This window comes from Penicillium pulvis (genome assembly GCF_028828015.1).
Source record: "Penicillium pulvis strain IBT 33274 chromosome Unknown contig_10_segment0_segment0, whole genome shotgun sequence".
Classification (NCBI taxonomy): domain Eukaryota; kingdom Fungi; phylum Ascomycota; class Eurotiomycetes; order Eurotiales; family Aspergillaceae; genus Penicillium; species Penicillium pulvis.
Window position 1 is genome coordinate 2,680,464 of NW_026643071.1, and position 16,602 is coordinate 2,697,065.

Consider the following 16,602-nt stretch of genomic DNA (forward strand, 5'->3'; position numbering starts at 1 on the left):
TGGAGAAACCCAATTCCCCGACTCGGGCAATTCTCCTCCAATGACAAGCCCGGATTTGCGGAAACGGGGACTGCGGAGTGAGGGGCGAGGGCAAATGTGCCAACAGCGCGGGGGTTACAGAGACTATATACGGGCCCAGGGTTGCAATTTCTTCCGGTTTCTTTTTTGATTTATTTCGTCGCATTCTCACTTATATACCCTCCATCTTCCTTCATTTCCAAGAGTTACCATACATCTTTGAAACCGTTCCCGGATTTTTAGCTTGAGCTCCGAATTGCGATTGCAAGAACGTGTACAATTGGTTTCTAGCATTGTTGCTCAATCGTCACTATGGTTAAGATTACTGGCTTCACCACGCGGGACGTGAGGTTTCCGGTATGTCTGCTCTTAACACATCCAGTTGGTGCCGGTTGCAGTCATTAACGCTTGCATTAGACCTCCCTCGACAAGACTGGCTCCGATGCCATGAACGCCGCTGGTGACTACTCCGCCGCCTACTGCATCATCAACACAGACTCTGACTTCAGCGGTCATGGTATGGTGCGTATTCACTAAGTCCCATCAATGCAATTGCGAATATATTACGTGCGTTCTAACACGCCACTCAGACCTTCACAATTGGCCGTGGCAATGAGATCGTTTGCGCCGCCATCTCCCTCGTTACCCCTCTCGTCATCGGCAAAGACCTCGATGAGCTGACCGCCGACTGGGGCAAGACTTGGCGCTACCTAGTCTCCGATAGCCAGCTTCGCTGGATCGGCCCTGAGAAGGGTGTTATCCACCTTGCCCTCGGTGCCGTCGTCAATGCCCTCTGGGATCTCTGGGCTAAGACCCTCGGCAAGCCTGTCTGGCGTATTGTTGCTGATATGACTCCTGAGGAGTTCGTTCGCTGCATTGACTTCCGATACATCACTGATGCTATTACTCCTGAGGAGGCGCTGGCTATGTTGAAGGAGGTTGAGGGTGGTAAGCAGGAGCGCATTGCTGAGGCTGAGGCTAGCAAGGCTGTTCCGGCCTACACAACAAGTGCCGGATGGTTAGGTTATTCTGAGGAGAAGTTGAAGGTGTTGTTGAAGGAGAGTGTTGAGCAGGGATACAAGCATTTCAAGTTGAAGGTTGGTGGCAACCTGGAGGATGATAAGAGCCGGTTGAGAATTGCCCGAGAGGCAATTGGATATGATAAGGGAAATATTCTTATGGTTGATGCTAACCAGGTTTGTTGACCCCCTGATATATGGATGCTTGACGTTGGTACTGACTGTTCTCGACTAGGTCTGGTCTGTCCCGGAGGCTATCACCTGGATGCAAGAGCTTGCTGAGTTCAAGCCTTGGTTCATTGAAGAGCCTACCTCCCCCGATGATATCCTCGGCCACGCTGCTATCAAGAAGGCGCTGGAGAACACCCCTCATGGAACTGTCGGTGTTGCTACCGGTGAGATGTGCCAGAACCGCGTTATCTTCAAGCAGCTGCTGCAAGCTGGTGCCTTGACTGTTCTGCAGCCTGATGCCTGCCGTGTTGGTGGTGTGAACGAGGTTCTTGCTATTTTGCTGCTGGCTCGCAAGTTCGGTGTCCCCATTGTGCCCCACTCTGGTGGTGTCGGTTTGCCCGAGTACACACAGCACCTGAGCACAATCGACTATGTTGTTGTTACCGGAAAGCGGAGTGTTCTGGAGTATGTTGACCATTTGCACGAGCACTTCGTCCACCCGTCCAGTGTTAAGGATGGCTACTATGTCACCCCTATGGAGCCTGGTTACAGCGTGGAGATGAAGGCCGACAGCATGGACGAGTTCGAGTTCCCTGGTGTAGAAGGCAAGAGCTGGTGGCGCTCCGAGGAGGCCAAGGTCATCCTGGAGGGTCCTCGGGTGGTATAAAACTTTACTTTATGTCTTTACGTTTCTTCATGTTAATAGCTTTACCAAAACATTGATACAATATTGTTAAAAGGATATTTGCTTCATTGTACTGAGTTCGATACACAGTGGAAATATGGTACATCAATCGGGGTGGTTCATTAACCGCCCCTAAAAATACAATAACAGTCATAGACTGGCGGCAGTAGGCCAGTATATACGTGGCTTAGAAGCCCTCCCATGTTCCACGCCTGGGACAAGAGCTCACAGAGATTCAAAGCCAACAATGCAAGATGAAAACTCAGTCACATGGTAGAAATTCCCGTAAGACTTCCGGAGATTGAAATGGCATGGTATAAAATGCAACTGAAGCGTGACTCAGCGCCACTGAATGCCGAACAATTTCAATGAGCTAGCCACGCTGGGCTTCTCCGCAGCCTTCTCCAGGACGACACGAGAGTGTCCCTTGACATCCAGAGCAAGTAGTTGATATTCCCACTCGTTCTGATCCAAAGGTTTGATCATGTGCACGTGAACAACTCCTGAGTTAAGAGGACCCTCAACCTAAACAGAAAATAAGTATTTTGTACCATAATGAGGAGACTGCTTGACATACGTGAAAGTTCATCCGGAGATGCTCGCGGCCTAAACGATCCTTCCCAACGGTTGTACTGTATTATACCGTTAATCCATCTTCTATATCAAAAGATATTATCCATGAACTCACGCAATAGGCCGATGCCTTGCCCATTTGCTCGAGGTATTCTCCCCAAAGGCTGTGATCTCTCGTCGGTCACCCAGGAGTTGTATGCAGCGCGCATCATCCTTGACACGGTCGACGGCTTTTTCGAATTGCCATGTTCGACTATTAGGCGAGATAACATCGGTCCATAAGAGATAGAAGACACCGCCCTAAAAATCGAAGAGTTAGACCTTTAATGTTCGATCTCGCACAGGTGGGTACACAGGAACCTACCGTCAGCACAACACCTGCGATCACAACCACAAAGTTGAAAGATTGCTGTGTAGCGCGCGACACCTTTTCTCGTCCACTCAAATCACCCCACTCGTATCGTCCATCATCGGACAAGACTGTAATGTTCCTCCGTCGCTTGGTCGTGCCGCTTGGGTTGCTTTGTGTGGCGTACAGTCGGCTTAATGCGGTTCGAGGAGAAGGATGCAGAGTCGCCACGGCACTCGAGGTGGCTCGAGGCAAAGCACGCACGTATTGAGGGTTCATCGTGGGTGCGATCGTCGACTACTTCAACCTTGAAGACGGAGATGAACGAGACCGCGATAACGATAGGCAAGCTCACGTGCATTGAATATAAAATACCGTACTGTAAATTTGCGACCTACATGTAAGTGGCGTCATTTCCCCATAGTTAAGGGGACCCATGCCCCACCGACAAGGTCACCGCAGAACTGCAAAATTACACCAGGAACAGGGACTCTCCCGAGTCCGACCACGTTCGCCGTTCCCGATACAACATTTTGGCCTTTGTTGTCTAGTACACCTCAACCCTTATTTTCCCCCGGATTTCATAGTCCACTCATCCATCATGAGTGCCTCCAAGGCGCAGTCTCAAAATTTCTTTGAGAAGATGAAGTTGAAGCCGGCAAACAAGGTGCGTTCTCGCCCCGCGCCCCCGTCCCGCCGTTCTCGGTGCATTTTGGCCATTGCTCACTAACGACACTTTTGCGAGTAGGTGTGCTTCGACTGCAACTCCAAGAACCCTACCTGGTCGTCGGTTCCTTTTGGTATCTACCTGTGCCTTGACTGCTCGTCTAATCACCGCAATCTTGGTGTTCACATCTCCTTTGTTCGATCCACAAACCTCGACCGTATGTATTCTTCTTAAGGGGGTGGTTTTCTGAGTAACGCGACTCTACGATTGGAATCTGGCTGATAGTTTTCTCATACAGAGTGGCAATGGGAGCAGCTTCGGGTGATGAAGGTCGGTGGCAATGAGTCCGCAACCAAATACTTCCAGTCCCATGGAGGATCTGCTGCGCTTGCCAGTAAGGACGCCAAGGTCAAGTATACTTCCAATGCGGCCGTCAAGTATAAAGAGGAACTGAAGAGACGGGCTGCAGCGGATGCGCAACAGTCAGTATTCTTACCTAGTTTGTGGGTTCTAGCCAGAAGTTAACTTGCGCATTGTTTAGGTACCCCGAGGAGGTTGTTATTACCGATCTGCCTGCTGGCACCCCCTCTGACGGCTCTGCTACCCCTGCCGGCGAAGATGACGACTTTTTCTCATCCTGGGACAAGCCCTCGATCAAGCGTCCGAGCAACCCTCCCTCCCGCACCAATACGCCACCCGTCGTGAGCCGAACCGGATCCCCGTTTTTGACCGCCAACTCGAACGGCTCCCGCTCCAAGTCTCCCTTGTCTGCATCTGAAGAGAAGGCTCCAGCTCCCGCTCCGACTGCCATCCGCGCCAACGCTGGCGCTAAGAAGACTACCACGGTTGGAGGCGCAAAGAAGGGCCTTCTGGGGGCCAAAAAGGCTCCTAAGCTGGGCGCGAAGAAGGTTGCTCCTAGTGACATCGATTTCGAGGAGGCTGAACGGAAAGCCAGAGAGGAGGCCGAGCGCATTGAGAAGCTTGGATATGACCCCGAGGCTGAACAGGCCGAGGCCGACGCGAAGACCAAGTCCACTGCTGCCGTGCCTCTTGCTTCTCCCACTCCGGTCAGCCCTAACCGTGGTGGATTCGGTGCTACCAGCAAGAGCGATGAGCGCAACTCGAGCGATGTCGAGCGTCTTGGCATGGGGATGAACAGACTTGGATTCGGTCAGGTCTCAAAGCCCCCAGCTCCTAAGAAGCTTGGATTTGGTGCTGTTGCCCCCAGGTCTGCGGCGGATGGTAAGTTCTTTTCTATAACGCTTTTGTGATGAACACATAACTAACGATTCCCAAAGAGGCGGAACTCAGTCAAACCAAGACACGTTTCGGTACCCAGAAGGGTATCTCTTCTGACGAATTCTTTGGACGTGACCGCTTCGATCCCAACGCCCAGGCCGAGGCCAAGCAGCGCCTCACAGAGTTCGACAGCGCGACCTCTATCTCTAGCAATGCTTACTTCGGCCGGCCCGAGGATGACCTTCCGCCGATGGACGATGGCTACGGAGACTTGGAGAACACCGCCAAGGACTTTGTCCGTCGCTTTGGCATCACCGCAGGAGATGATATCGAGAACTTGTCGCACCTCGTTGGTGAAGGAGCGACCAAGCTACAAGGTTGGCTAATGTGATTCCATATACTAAAGGGTGCAGTTTCTGACTTTCCCTAGGTGCCATTCGCAGCTACCTGAACTCATAAATGCCACTTTTGGCTTTTCTCCTCCCATATCACGCGTTTTGTTACATTCAATACTTAGCAAGCCACATTGATCCCCCCACATTCCCGTGATGCGTGACGTATATCTTGTCTCCAAAAGTCTCGCCAACCTCCTCCAATTTCTTTCTGTTGCTTCATCTAACGCCGCCACGAGCGGTTTGATTGAAGAAAAATTGGTGTAAATTGCATTTGGCGTGGATGATGGTTGATTGACAATATTCCTTTGAGCTTTGATTCCATCGGGCATTTGCAGCCACGCAATGATGAGTCAAGGCTTTTTTTCTTTTTCTTTTATTAGTTTGACATGTTCTCTTGTGTTTCTGATAGGATTTCGAGTTAATGCAGAACGTTTATGGATTGGTGTCTTGTGTCATAGAGAAAAGTACAATGCATACGCGATCAAAATGTAGACTGCTTTACGGGTGTACCCATACTTACCTTGAGTTGAACTACGCACGTCCTCTTCCAGGTCTTTGGACAGCTCAATATTCAGGATATACTTAAGGACTTTTATATTACTGGGACTTTTCATATGAATGGTAGCCCGCTCTGGTTGTTCTCTTCTTTCTTATTGGAGCCCTTTGACTGAACACTACAAATGCTACGTATAATTTCAAGTATTCGAGATCATAGTATCATCTCGCTTGATTTAAGCCAACATAGACGATGACAAATTATTCGAGCCGACGTTTCAATACTAGGCAAAGAATGCGACTTAGTGGGTATCACCCCTTAATCAACTCCTTCACATTCCAGATCAGCCTACCTAGCGTAAGTAAGTAGGTGAACAAGGTAATCATGGGTATGTACTCAGTAGTGTTTACTTACCCCGTCCTTGTACCGTTAATGCGGTGTCTAATTAGCAATATCCCTGTACTGATGAGCCTAGGATTACCAACATACAACTATGACTATACTATGGGAATATCCCTGCAAACAGCGTGTCTTTTAAGAGCGTGTCCTATAAGAGAGGCACAATTCCACAGTGTCCACGAATGAAGCCATCGATTATGCAAGTGCAATGATGAAGAGTCAACGCTAAGTGAATACTTAGTTATATAAAGCTCCTACCGTCCTGGAGGTTATATAGCTTTCCAAGCCCAGTGATGATAGTTATAATTCCCCACCTGGGCAGTCTGCAATCATCTTACCAAAAGAACCATCTTTTCTATCTCTAGAAGGATCCTTCACCTTCTTATATGCTGCCTATATTTCACGTCCCTTTGTTTCTTGCAGGCTCCACCTCTTCTTCCCTCTTTTACCTGCCTCGGTTTCCCTCGTTCCCTTCACCTAGGCACTTCTCACCTCTCAAGTCTCTTTATGTTCGTCTGTTTCCATTGTTCTCTAAAATTACTTTTTCATCCTCAGCTTTTCTTCAATACCCTTCAGCGACAAGATGCCAGGCTCAAGCAAGCCCGAATCAAATAACCTGAGATTCCAGAGCTTGGAGTCTCCGCAAGACGAGACAGGAGGTCTCGGTCGACAGAGGTTTTGCCTTGCAGAAGTGTGGACAATGAAAGGTAAACTTGGCCTAGAACCAGTCACATTCACCAGAACTAAACTGATCCGTTAAACCATAAATTACTGAAGCTCACGTTCTTATGTTTCCTGCTTTCTCTTACTCTTCGCGTCCCACTTCCACTTCTCACCTTGACCTTTCTTACGACTTTTTCTTACATCGCGATCTTCAAACATTCGACTGCCTATCTATATGGCATTTCTATCTTACCCCTCTCACGTCTCGACTCTCTTTTACTGTTACATCGTGATCTTTGATCATTCAACTGCTTTTCTCTGAGACAATCTCATCTTACTGTTCTCATCGCTTAACTTCTTTGGCGGCCTATCCCTTATACCGTGATCTTTGACCTTGACCATTCAATCGTCTTCTCTGTGTGGAAAAATGTCAACCTCATGCACTCTCGAAACGAAGAGCTTGCGAATTACTCCTTTTGAGTCTCCGGAGTACGACGTATTTCTTTCATGAACTCCAAAGCAATCCAGACGCATCCCCAAATTCCAGCTGGCATCTTGAACAACCTGTCACCCGCGATACGACAAATACCATCCGGAGGGACATCCAAAGAGACTCGATTCTATTCGTTTTGCTATGCCTTCGAGATAAGAAAGCTGGTAGGTCCTGATATGGATGGGGTCTCAAGAAAAGACATGGAAGCTAATCTAAAGATTCAGGTAAAGTAAGCCCCATTGGAGTACTCTACATCATGTGTCCTGGAAATATGGCCCACAATCGCTGCGTGGAGTTGAATTTTGGATTCACGAACACACGAGACTTCACGGATTATGCTTTCGAGGCTATCGATTGGGCCCGCCAGTGGGCGTTCCAGAACAGACAAGTCAATCGGACTGAATTCAAGGTCGCAGCCTGGAAGGCCAAAAGTAGGGCTGACTATGAATTCAAATTGGAGTCAAAGAAAGAGGGTGGTTTGGTCAAAGATGGAGTGGAATATGACGAGTTATGCCTAGTAAGCGAGAAGTGGTAGACACAGCGCCTAACCATGTTCTCTATCCAGCTTGACTTGGTTATCCGTGGTTCTTAAGGCAGGTATACGACCAGTGCATGGGAAACTACATGGTACTTTATTCTAGGTTCAAATATCATATTTCACTTCAATGCAATTATAAGTGTACTATGCCCGGCTAGAAATAGATATGCCCATCTAGCAATTCCCCAACCCCCTATAAACTCCATGATGAATGAAGAAACAACCAGTGTATATCGTACAAAGTTGAAAGCATAACGATAAAAACATCCGACCCCAAAGTATACAAATGTATGTGCATATTTTACGGGATCGCCAACTCCTAGATACGATAAATCGCATCAGCAACCTTCGCAACCTGCCACATCTCTTGCACATCATGCACGCGCACGATATCAGCACCACCGGCGATACTAGCAGAAACAGTTGCAGCAGTTCCCCAAACGCGTTCCTTAGGGGTCTTAACGCCGGTGATGTTACCAATGAATCGTTTGCGGCTTGGGCCCATAAGCCAAGGCAAACAGTCCAAGCCTTCAGCCGCCCGCAGAGCTGGCAATTCGCGCAGAATCTCAAGGTCTTGGGGTTGTAGCTTTGCAAATCCGAGACCGGGGTCAAGAATGATGCGCCAGCGGCGGATGCCTGCGTCTTCTGCAGCTGCAACGCGAGCACGAAGCTCAGCACTAACTTCGGGGATGACGCCGTTGGGATAGTCGTGGAGTTTTGTCATTGTTTGCGGTGTTCCACGCATGTGCATTAGGATGATAGATTTGCCTAAACGGGCTGCTGTTGGGAGCATTTCTGGGTCGAGGAGACCGGCGGAGACGTCGTTGATGATATCTGCGCCGGCGTTACAGGCTGCCTCGGCCACTGCGGCGCGGTAAGTGTCGATGCTGATAGCAATGTTGGAAGCCTCGGGTATGTTCTTGCGAATGTGTTGAATTGCGGGGGCCACCCGGGCGATTTCCTCTTCTGCCCCCACTGGTGTTGAGCCAGGACGGGTGCTTTCGCCACCGACATCGATTATTGTTGCGCCTTGGGCGATAAAGCGACGGACTGTCTCAGTGAGTTGAGTAAAGTCAGTTGGGGAGTGAATGCCACCGTCGGAGAAAGAGTCTGGGGTCAGGTTGAGAATGGCCATGACGTGGGTGGGGCGTTTTGGATCTGTTGCGTAGAGATTTGGGAAATGTGGCGAGATGGGCGTTGTTGAGTATGGTGTTGGCTCTGGTGGTGGAAGAGCCTTCAGATGTTCGCTATATGTGAGTGCCTTTTTCCCAGGCAGGGGTGGTCGCTCATGAGGTATTAATCTATGCTGTTAGCGATGTGCACTATTGATAGCTTGGTATAAGTTTGCCACGTACTGGCAAAGAGGACGAAGCACAAAATCCCGGTCTAGCATGAGGTTGTGTGGGACATTAAGGCGTTCATGGGCGAATATCTCTTGGTCGTATAGTAGTATGTCCAGATCAATTGAACGTGGGCCCTTATCAATCAACTTCTTGCGGCCCAGCTCAATCTCAATAGCTTGAATCGTATCCAAAAGCTCCATTGGCGAGAGGCTTGTTTCAACCTGGCTATTGTTAGTGTCCCGCGTGAGGTCATATAGTAAACAGGTCAGAGATAGCTACCTCGCAAACTCCATTGATAAATGTGTCTTGGTCAAGCACATACATCGGAGTCGTCTCGAAGAGTGAGCTTGTTCTTTTGACTTTAATATTGACTCGGTCCAGCTCAAGACAAGCCTTTTCAATCATGTCGACACGATCTCCTACATTGCTACCCAAAGCAATAAAAGCCCGATGCAATCCATGGGCTCCATTTGTGGAGTTCAAGCTGGATGCTGACTGTGGCGAGTACCCGCTTGAAAATCGCCTCGCGTATGATTTCAAGTACGATAGTGGTCCAGAGCGCTTCGATTGAACATTGTCATCACACGAAGGCATGGCCACTGGATTACCCATGGAAAAACCTAGATAACCTTAGTTTGTTGGCTGCAAAGGCTGTTACGCAAGGACGCAGAGAAGTAGAAAAAGCATGCATCATGTCCCGCATTTTTTTTTCTTGGGTGAGCCGATAAAGGGCAGATAAGGCGGGGCCGGAAGAGGCAAAGGTGTGATGAACCTACTCGAGCTTGCAGTAGAACTTATACTATCGTTTGACGGTTAGAATATATCCAATCGCTTGGCAATGATATGATAATCAATTAATTGGTACCTTCTCATCCAAAGTCCGTGCAGAAGCCGATCACTCTGCTGCGTTGCATTCGGGGCCGGTAATGACGGGAACCGAGGCGCTCGTAATGCGCGCGAATATGAAGCACCACGAATACCCCCAGCCGAAAGGACACGGTGGTAGGAGGCCTGAAAACTCATTTTCTCGTCGAGGCGCACGATTGTCGCGTCCCTGGAGTTCGGAGGAATCGACGTTGTAATCAATAGATCTTATCGCGTGTCAGGTGTTGCAACGGCGGACTTGTGGCCTGAATATTCAGGTGTTAAGGTCAGGTGTCCAGGTGTCACTTTCCCCGCAAGGTATTTGGTTCAGATGAACCGAGGCTTGTGAGGGTCAGATGGTGAATGCGCCTCGGTTGATTCGCTTTATAGGTCCACTTTCCCCAGACTTTCCTTTCTTTCCTTTCTTTAACTCCATACTTTGTTCACCATGGCTTCTCCTCGTACGTATCCACTTTTTGCCTTTTGCATCTCGTTGTTGTGCTTCCTGCATGCCATATGTTTTGTTACTCTAGCTATGACTTCATCCCGGTCAGACAATACTAACATGTGGCTCCGGCAGAGGTAATCCGTACCCCCATCACCGATCTGCTCAAGATCAACCACCCCGTCCTGCTGGCGGGTATGAACGTGGCTGCCGGCCCCAAGCTGGCAGCCGCGGTCACTAACGCTGGTGGTCTCGGTGTCATCGGAGGTGTTGGTTACACACCCGATATGCTGCGCGAGCAGGTCGCCGAGCTGAAGAGTTATCTTAACGACAAGAACGCTCCGTTCGGTGTCGACCTGTTGCTGCCCCAGGTTGGTGGCAGCGCCCGCAAGACCAAGTAAGCACGTCCCGTGAAAATGTTCGCGAAGGCAACAAGCAGCTAATATATCCGCCACTTAGCTATGATTACACCAAGGGCAAGCTCAACGAGCTCGTCGATATCATCATCGAGAGCGGTGCTAAGCTTTTCGTGTCTGCCGTCGGTGTCCCTCCCAAGACCGTTGTCGACAAGCTCCACGGCGCCGGCATCCTCTGCATGAACATGATCGGCCACCCCAAGCACGTCGCTAAGGCCCTGGATGTCGGTATGGATATCATTTGTGCTCAGGGTGGTGAGGGTGGTGGTCACACTGGTGATGTTCCTACCACTGTCCTTATTCCCACTGTTGCCAAGCTGGTCAAGGGCAAGAAGAGCCCCTTGACCGGTCAGGACGTCCAGGTCATTGCTGCTGGTGGTTTGTACAACGGTAACTCCGTTGCTGCCGCTCTGATGCTCGGCGCCTCGGCTGTCTGGATCGGTACCCGCTTCATCCTGTCTGAGGAGGCCGGTGCCCCCAAGGCTCACCAGGAGGCTGTCCGCACTGCTGGCTTCGAGGACAACGTCCGCACTATTATCTTCACTGTACGTGTATCTTTTCCAGAATTTCCCGGCTGTCGTACTCACACATACTCTAGGGCCGTCCTTTGCGTGTTCGCAAGAACGATTACATTATGAACTGGGAGAACAACCGCGCGGAAGAGATCAAGCAGCTCACCGCAAAGGGTGTCATCCCGGTTGAGCACGACTTTGAGAACCTGCCCGATGATGTTGATGATGATATGATGGACAACGCCCGTCCCTTCCTGATGGGCAAAGTGGCCGCTGTTGTCGATGAGAAGAAGTCAGCCAAGGCCATTGTGGATGAGCTCGTCACTGACGCTGCAGCTCTGATGAAGAAGGGCCACCAGATGCTGGCTAAGCTGTAAATAATGATTCCTGTTTCAATTTATGTCTTCTATTACCCATAGCGTGGCTTGAAAATGAGCCACCGGATTGGCCATAAAGCTGTGGCAACACTTGGTTCCTTATCATCTCAAACCGGAGAATATTACAAATATATCCTGCATGCCTGGTCAATCAGCTTTGGAACCGATAGTAGCAAACGTGTAGTCACGCAGAGGAGATCCAGTTTTATCCTCGAAATCATTGCGCATAGAGTAGTAAGACGTAAGATTTCCATAGTATAAGTTAAATGTATTGTATTGCTATTGTACAAATGTCGTGGAGACAACGCTCTTTCTAGTACATTTCCTGTTTTGACGTAACTTTTCTCCTTGACTCGGCTTCTCGCTCTTACTGTCTTTTAAGATCGATCATTTGCTAGTATTTATAGATTACCGTGCACGATAGACATTATCGTGTTCACATTCAGCACGCTCCAAATCCTCCCCTACACTGCTGTGCCCTGAATGATAACACTTTAGTGAGACAGCCGTAACCTCGAAGGTAGCACGGACAGTCGGCCAGGCCACGATTTTTTCCTGATCATCCCTCTCTGCGCATACGAGCAGGACAGTGTCGTCTTTTATTGACCTCAGGTCCATGATGGCAAAGTATTCAGTCATGATTTCCGACTCTGTATCCTCGACAAGCTTCGAGAGCAGTTGGTGGCATTCTTGAGGCGTCTTTCCGATGAAAGGGGAATCTGGACTGCTTTCATCCTCGACTGGTGCCTCTGATACCTCATCATAATAAACATCAACGCTGTCCACGAATAAAAGGTTCAAATGATCCTCATCAGTATTATCCTCCTTAATGAAACGATCCATGACCTGCAAACCTCGCCAGAGGTTTATAATTCAGCTAAGGCTAGGGAGGGGAAGAGGGAGGGGAGACTGCACTGGCCTCTTTACTCAGCGGAGCAGCGCAGACTTCAGGAAAGAAAGGCACCATGGGTACGTCCAATTTCTAGAGTATAGGTGCGACAGGACAAGTATTATTAGGTTATAGGTCAGAATGACTCCAGTAGACTCTCAAGACAATCACGAGAAGTCTTACAAATGGTCGGTTATCATAGAGAGAACGGAAGTCAAAAAAAGCAATGAAAGATAGGGTATGAAAGCAATGCGACTTATGAGTCTCGCGGCCTAATATCATACTGTGTGTCTCGGCTGGACCCGCAGGGCGGTGCTCTATTTAAAGCAGATATTCGTGATCTGAAAATTGCAGCTTTCTAATTGAACCCGTCACTAACCGCAAGTCAAGAAGCGCAGTATCCAACTTCAGAGAGTAAATTTATTGAACATACCCAAGTCCTACTTACTCAAGTTATCCTGTGGACTACGGTGGAACGTGAAGGTGATTAAAGAGTGATACCCACTAGGCTTACCTTTCCTTACTTATATCATGACTCTAATGAAGCGTTCTCTCGTATATTGACGTGAATAAGCGAGGTGATGCGATGCCGTTCAATACTTGAGATAGCATCCTTTCCGAATCACAATCACTGCGCTACTTCAAATATGGTCAGTGAGGGTGTTTAACTAATTTTGTGTTGTTCAATTACCGCGCTCCCTGATTTTTCAACCCGCACGATAAGGGAACTAACCCCTCAAACCAAGATAAAGCCTTAGCGCCCAAATTCCAAAGGAGTACAACTAGAACAAGGGAATTTGTGAAATCGACGCCGAAAAGGGCCGCTTCATCATCCGTAAATTTAGACAGCGAACCACCGCCCCCCCTTCTCCAGTATAGGGTGTCTTAGTATCCGATGGAATCTCAAGGCAATCAAATGATTCAAGTACGAATTCAACATCCGTAAGAGCACTGAGTGCACACTCCACTATAATCGCATTAGCCAGACATCGGAAAATTGCTAGTCGTGTCACATACAAAAAGATTTGTCCCTCAAATTGAAAAAGCAAGCTTGCTTCTGGGCAGGCAACTAGTAAATCGGTCTCGACCGGCTTTGATGTATCCACACCATCTCCTCGCTTTCTCTCTTTCTCTCGCTCACGGCCATACATGAATATAGCGCCTATGTCAACGACTGCGACTCCATCTTTTTATTTTATCCCTATGTCGGGAGTAGTTCGGCTGCATTTCATAGGAATATACAGCGTCCATCGCTACTCAACTATTAGTGTTGACTTTGAAAATCTTCTTTTTTTTTTTTTTATAAAGCATGCGTTGCCTCTACAGTGCTTAATTCTGTGAGCCGGCGAAATCTCGAGCCTTTAAGCCTCTTCCAACCAGGTCTTTCAGGACTTGCGCATGACTTGAATTATGGCAGAAAGGGAAGGCCTTGAGGCTGTCAATCGGCTTTGACCCTAGGAACTTAGCCAAACATAGAACAATACCGGCCTCACCAAGTCTGACTCCGGCATAATCAAGAACTCTGTAATCAAGGTTGAAACACGTCTCACCATTCTATATGATCACCCACCCCCCTAGCGTCGAATATAACCCACCATGCCTCTTTTGTACCAAAGCATGTCGTGAAAACATAGACCCCGGCTTGAGAAGAAAAGTCATATGTAATATATCTGTGCTGCAAAATTGACGAGAGCCGCTACGAGATAGAAGCAATGCATGTTTGAGATGGTCAATGAGCAGGCGGGGATGCTGCATATGTGTCAGAGAAAGGTAGAAAAGGACGTTTTGTATCGTGTGAGTAAAAAGCTGTGACAAGGTACCAGCAGAAGTCAAGAGCTCTAGATATTGCCGCCTGTTTTACCCATTTAGCTGGTCCACCCCCCTTTGTACCTTTGTTCACGGCACATTTGTTCGCACGGCTATAAATGCACGTCGAAAGAGAAGCGGACGCTAATTGGCATGATTCTGCATTGAAAAGTGCCTTTATTTTTTAGCAGAGCGCCAATTAGAGTCCCAGGATGAACATGACTGCAGAAAAATTCGCCTCGGCAGTATCGTCGTCAACAAAAATATCGATCAAACAGCAACAGCAACTGATTAACCCCGCATTAATCCGCAGTACACGCAAATCAGAGGCTGGTACAAAAGGACCAGTCGGCTGGCCCTTTTTCCTCCTCCGTCACTTCCTCCATCACTGCTTGTTCTACTTTTCTCACAACGGCTTTGTCGGATTCTGTATGACGGGATGAGATTGGAAAGCGTAGATCAATGACTTCACTAATCAGCCAGAGAAAGTATTGCGAAGGTAGTTGCTGTACGTCAAGTATTATGGAACAGCCCTTCAATTTAGTGAATCATCGAGCTTTTCTATAATCGCCACATGCCATCGTTGACCTGATAGAATAGGAAAAATCTCAGATGGATGTGCAATTATAGGGCTCCATTCCTTTTATTGCCCGTGATAAAAAAAACAACAAGATCCGATACATGACAAGCTCACACTTAGACCGAGCGACATAAGGAGCCTTGCGAAAGATGTTTCTTTGTCTAGCTATTTCGTGCCTCAGATATTCCAAGACTTAACGAGACAGGACAAGCAAAAAAAACAAAAAAAAAAAAAAAAAAAAAAAAAAAACCAACAAGACATAATAAATCCACAGGAATAGGCGCAGTCTCCAGTACAGCGAATGAGACCTTGACTGCCACACGGGCCCTTGACTACCACGAATTCACCCTCTGATGGAGGAATCTAAATGCTCCATTCCAGGCAGTCACGCCGTACTCGGAAGATACTAGATTTTCAGGTCCGTCCACAATCTGATCAGGGGCTCCAGTGGTGACTTTGATTGTCGCAAGTTTGTTCGCCCTGAAAAAGTAAAACTCATCGCTTTTATCAGGAACAGGCATGATAGCATCGACAGCATCAAAACCAGCCTGGGTCAAACCAGGCCACTTATTGACCAGACTGTCAGGGCCGGAAGTAATGCGATCGTCCTTCAGATGTATCTTAACATAGCTCGTCCCGCGGAAAAAGAAGGCTTCGTCATCCTTTCCTGGCACATGCATAGCAGCATCGATGATATCGAACCCGGCTTTTCCGAGACTCTTGAACTTGTCGGTGATTTTCCAAGGTCCATCGTGGGTTTGGGTGTCTCCGTAGCCCCAATATGCAACTTGGGTTCCGTAAAACAAGTAGAACTCATTATAGGTCCCTCGTATAGGAAGGGCAGCATCAAGAGTGGGAAACTTGGCATGTGCCAGTGCCCCGAAGTTGCGGAGAGTGGAACTTGTGGCGAATAACTTCCGCTCGGGAAACTTCATCTCAGAGAAATAAAGACCGTGAACGAAAAACGCTCTCTTGGAATTACTACCGGGTAACCCGGCACATATTACCGTGTTGAAGACCATTTTTCCGGCGCGCAATAGGAGAGGTTCTTAGTGCGGTTAACAAAAGGGCTGAAGCAAATGTTTTGTACAAAAAGTCTTATCAAGTAAAACTTCTCGGGTAGCAAAAAAAAGGCCTGTTGCAATTAGGCGTCAGGATATACTTGGAGAGTGTCGAGGCGAATGCTCTACTTATAACTCGAGCAATAAGCCATTCTTGCTGTTTGCTTACAATAAACTCTAGTGTATGTATCATGACATGTAGTTATCCATGTACTCGATTACATCATACATTTGACTTGAATCTACATGGCATGGAAGGTCTGGCCTATATATTCTATATTGCCGTAGCTTAATATGACGCATAGGCTATCGAAAACTCCTACCTAGGTACTCGTCCACATTCATTTGGTATTTCCGGTGGTTTAAGGGAAGGCACAGGCCCCACCCGTAACAATTTATCATGACCTGTTCCATCGCGACAATCGAAGAAAATAGTAGAGCTCGGCCTACAGCAGAACATGAGAGCGTAGATCAACTTGCAGTAACTTAGAGTATAGAGCCGCCGGAATTAGCTTCCTTAGCTTCCGCATAGTGGTCCACGGATCATAGATCTCAGTTGGCTTCGACTCCGCATTCGGGAACAAAATTGTGGGGTTTACCAACC

At 48.2% G+C, this 16,602-nt stretch overlaps 8 protein-coding genes across 8 annotated transcripts; 4 read left to right on the plus strand and 4 right to left on the minus strand.

Moving 5' to 3' along the window:
* Positions 1-295: 295 nt before the first annotated feature.
* Positions 296-1,875, plus strand: N7503_001024 (L-fuconate dehydratase; the record flags this gene model as incomplete). Its single annotated transcript, XM_057060585.1, has 4 exons — positions 296-375; positions 436-540; positions 609-1,214; positions 1,273-1,875. Exons 1-4 carry the CDS (start codon positions 331-333, stop codon positions 1,873-1,875), a joined length of 1,359 nt encoding a protein of 452 aa, XP_056927508.1. The 5' UTR covers positions 296-330.
* A 357-nt stretch (positions 1,876-2,232) lies between these two features.
* Positions 2,233-3,094, minus strand: tim21 (the record flags this gene model as incomplete). Its single annotated transcript, XM_057060586.1, has 4 exons — positions 2,233-2,418; positions 2,471-2,525; positions 2,582-2,766; positions 2,831-3,094. 4 exons carry the CDS (start codon positions 3,092-3,094, stop codon positions 2,233-2,235), a joined length of 690 nt encoding a protein of 229 aa, XP_056927509.1.
* Positions 3,095-3,416: 322 nt separating this feature from the next.
* Positions 3,417-5,180, plus strand: N7503_001026 (ADP-ribosylation factor GTPase-activating protein; the record flags this gene model as incomplete). The annotated part of the gene is made up of 6 exons (XM_057060587.1): positions 3,417-3,482; positions 3,564-3,699; positions 3,781-3,964; positions 4,024-4,724; positions 4,781-5,098; positions 5,152-5,180. 6 exons carry the CDS (start codon positions 3,417-3,419, stop codon positions 5,178-5,180), a joined length of 1,434 nt encoding a protein of 477 aa, XP_056927510.1.
* A 2,243-nt stretch (positions 5,181-7,423) lies between these two features.
* Positions 7,424-7,702, plus strand: N7503_001027 (uncharacterized protein; the record flags this gene model as incomplete). Its single annotated transcript, XM_057060588.1, has 1 exon — positions 7,424-7,702. One exon carries the CDS (start codon positions 7,424-7,426, stop codon positions 7,700-7,702), a length of 279 nt encoding a protein of 92 aa, XP_056927511.1.
* A 322-nt stretch (positions 7,703-8,024) lies between these two features.
* N7503_001028 (folic acid synthesis protein) lies at positions 8,025-10,071 on the minus strand (the record flags this gene model as incomplete). Its single annotated transcript, XM_057060589.1, has 5 exons — positions 8,025-9,006; positions 9,061-9,269; positions 9,328-9,668; positions 9,825-9,847; positions 9,914-10,071. 5 exons carry the CDS (start codon positions 10,069-10,071, stop codon positions 8,025-8,027), a joined length of 1,713 nt encoding a protein of 570 aa, XP_056927512.1.
* Positions 10,072-10,278: 207 nt separating this feature from the next.
* Positions 10,279-11,662, plus strand: N7503_001029 (NAD(P)H-dependent flavin oxidoreductase; the record flags this gene model as incomplete). The annotated part of the gene is made up of 4 exons (XM_057060590.1): positions 10,279-10,373; positions 10,493-10,754; positions 10,817-11,318; positions 11,372-11,662. Exons 1-4 carry the CDS (start codon positions 10,361-10,363, stop codon positions 11,660-11,662), a joined length of 1,068 nt encoding a protein of 355 aa, XP_056927513.1. The 5' UTR covers positions 10,279-10,360.
* A 408-nt stretch (positions 11,663-12,070) lies between these two features.
* On the minus strand, positions 12,071-12,505 carry N7503_001030 (uncharacterized protein; the record flags this gene model as incomplete). The annotated part of the gene is made up of 1 exon (XM_057060591.1): positions 12,071-12,505. One exon carries the CDS (start codon positions 12,503-12,505, stop codon positions 12,071-12,073), a length of 435 nt encoding a protein of 144 aa, XP_056927514.1.
* A 2,764-nt stretch (positions 12,506-15,269) lies between these two features.
* Positions 15,270-15,959, minus strand: N7503_001031 (Hemopexin-like domain-containing protein; the record flags this gene model as incomplete). The annotated part of the gene is made up of 1 exon (XM_057060592.1): positions 15,270-15,959. The coding sequence occupies one exon, from the start codon at positions 15,957-15,959 to the stop codon at positions 15,270-15,272; it is 690 nt and encodes a 229-aa protein (XP_056927515.1).
* Positions 15,960-16,602: the final 643 nt, after the last annotated feature.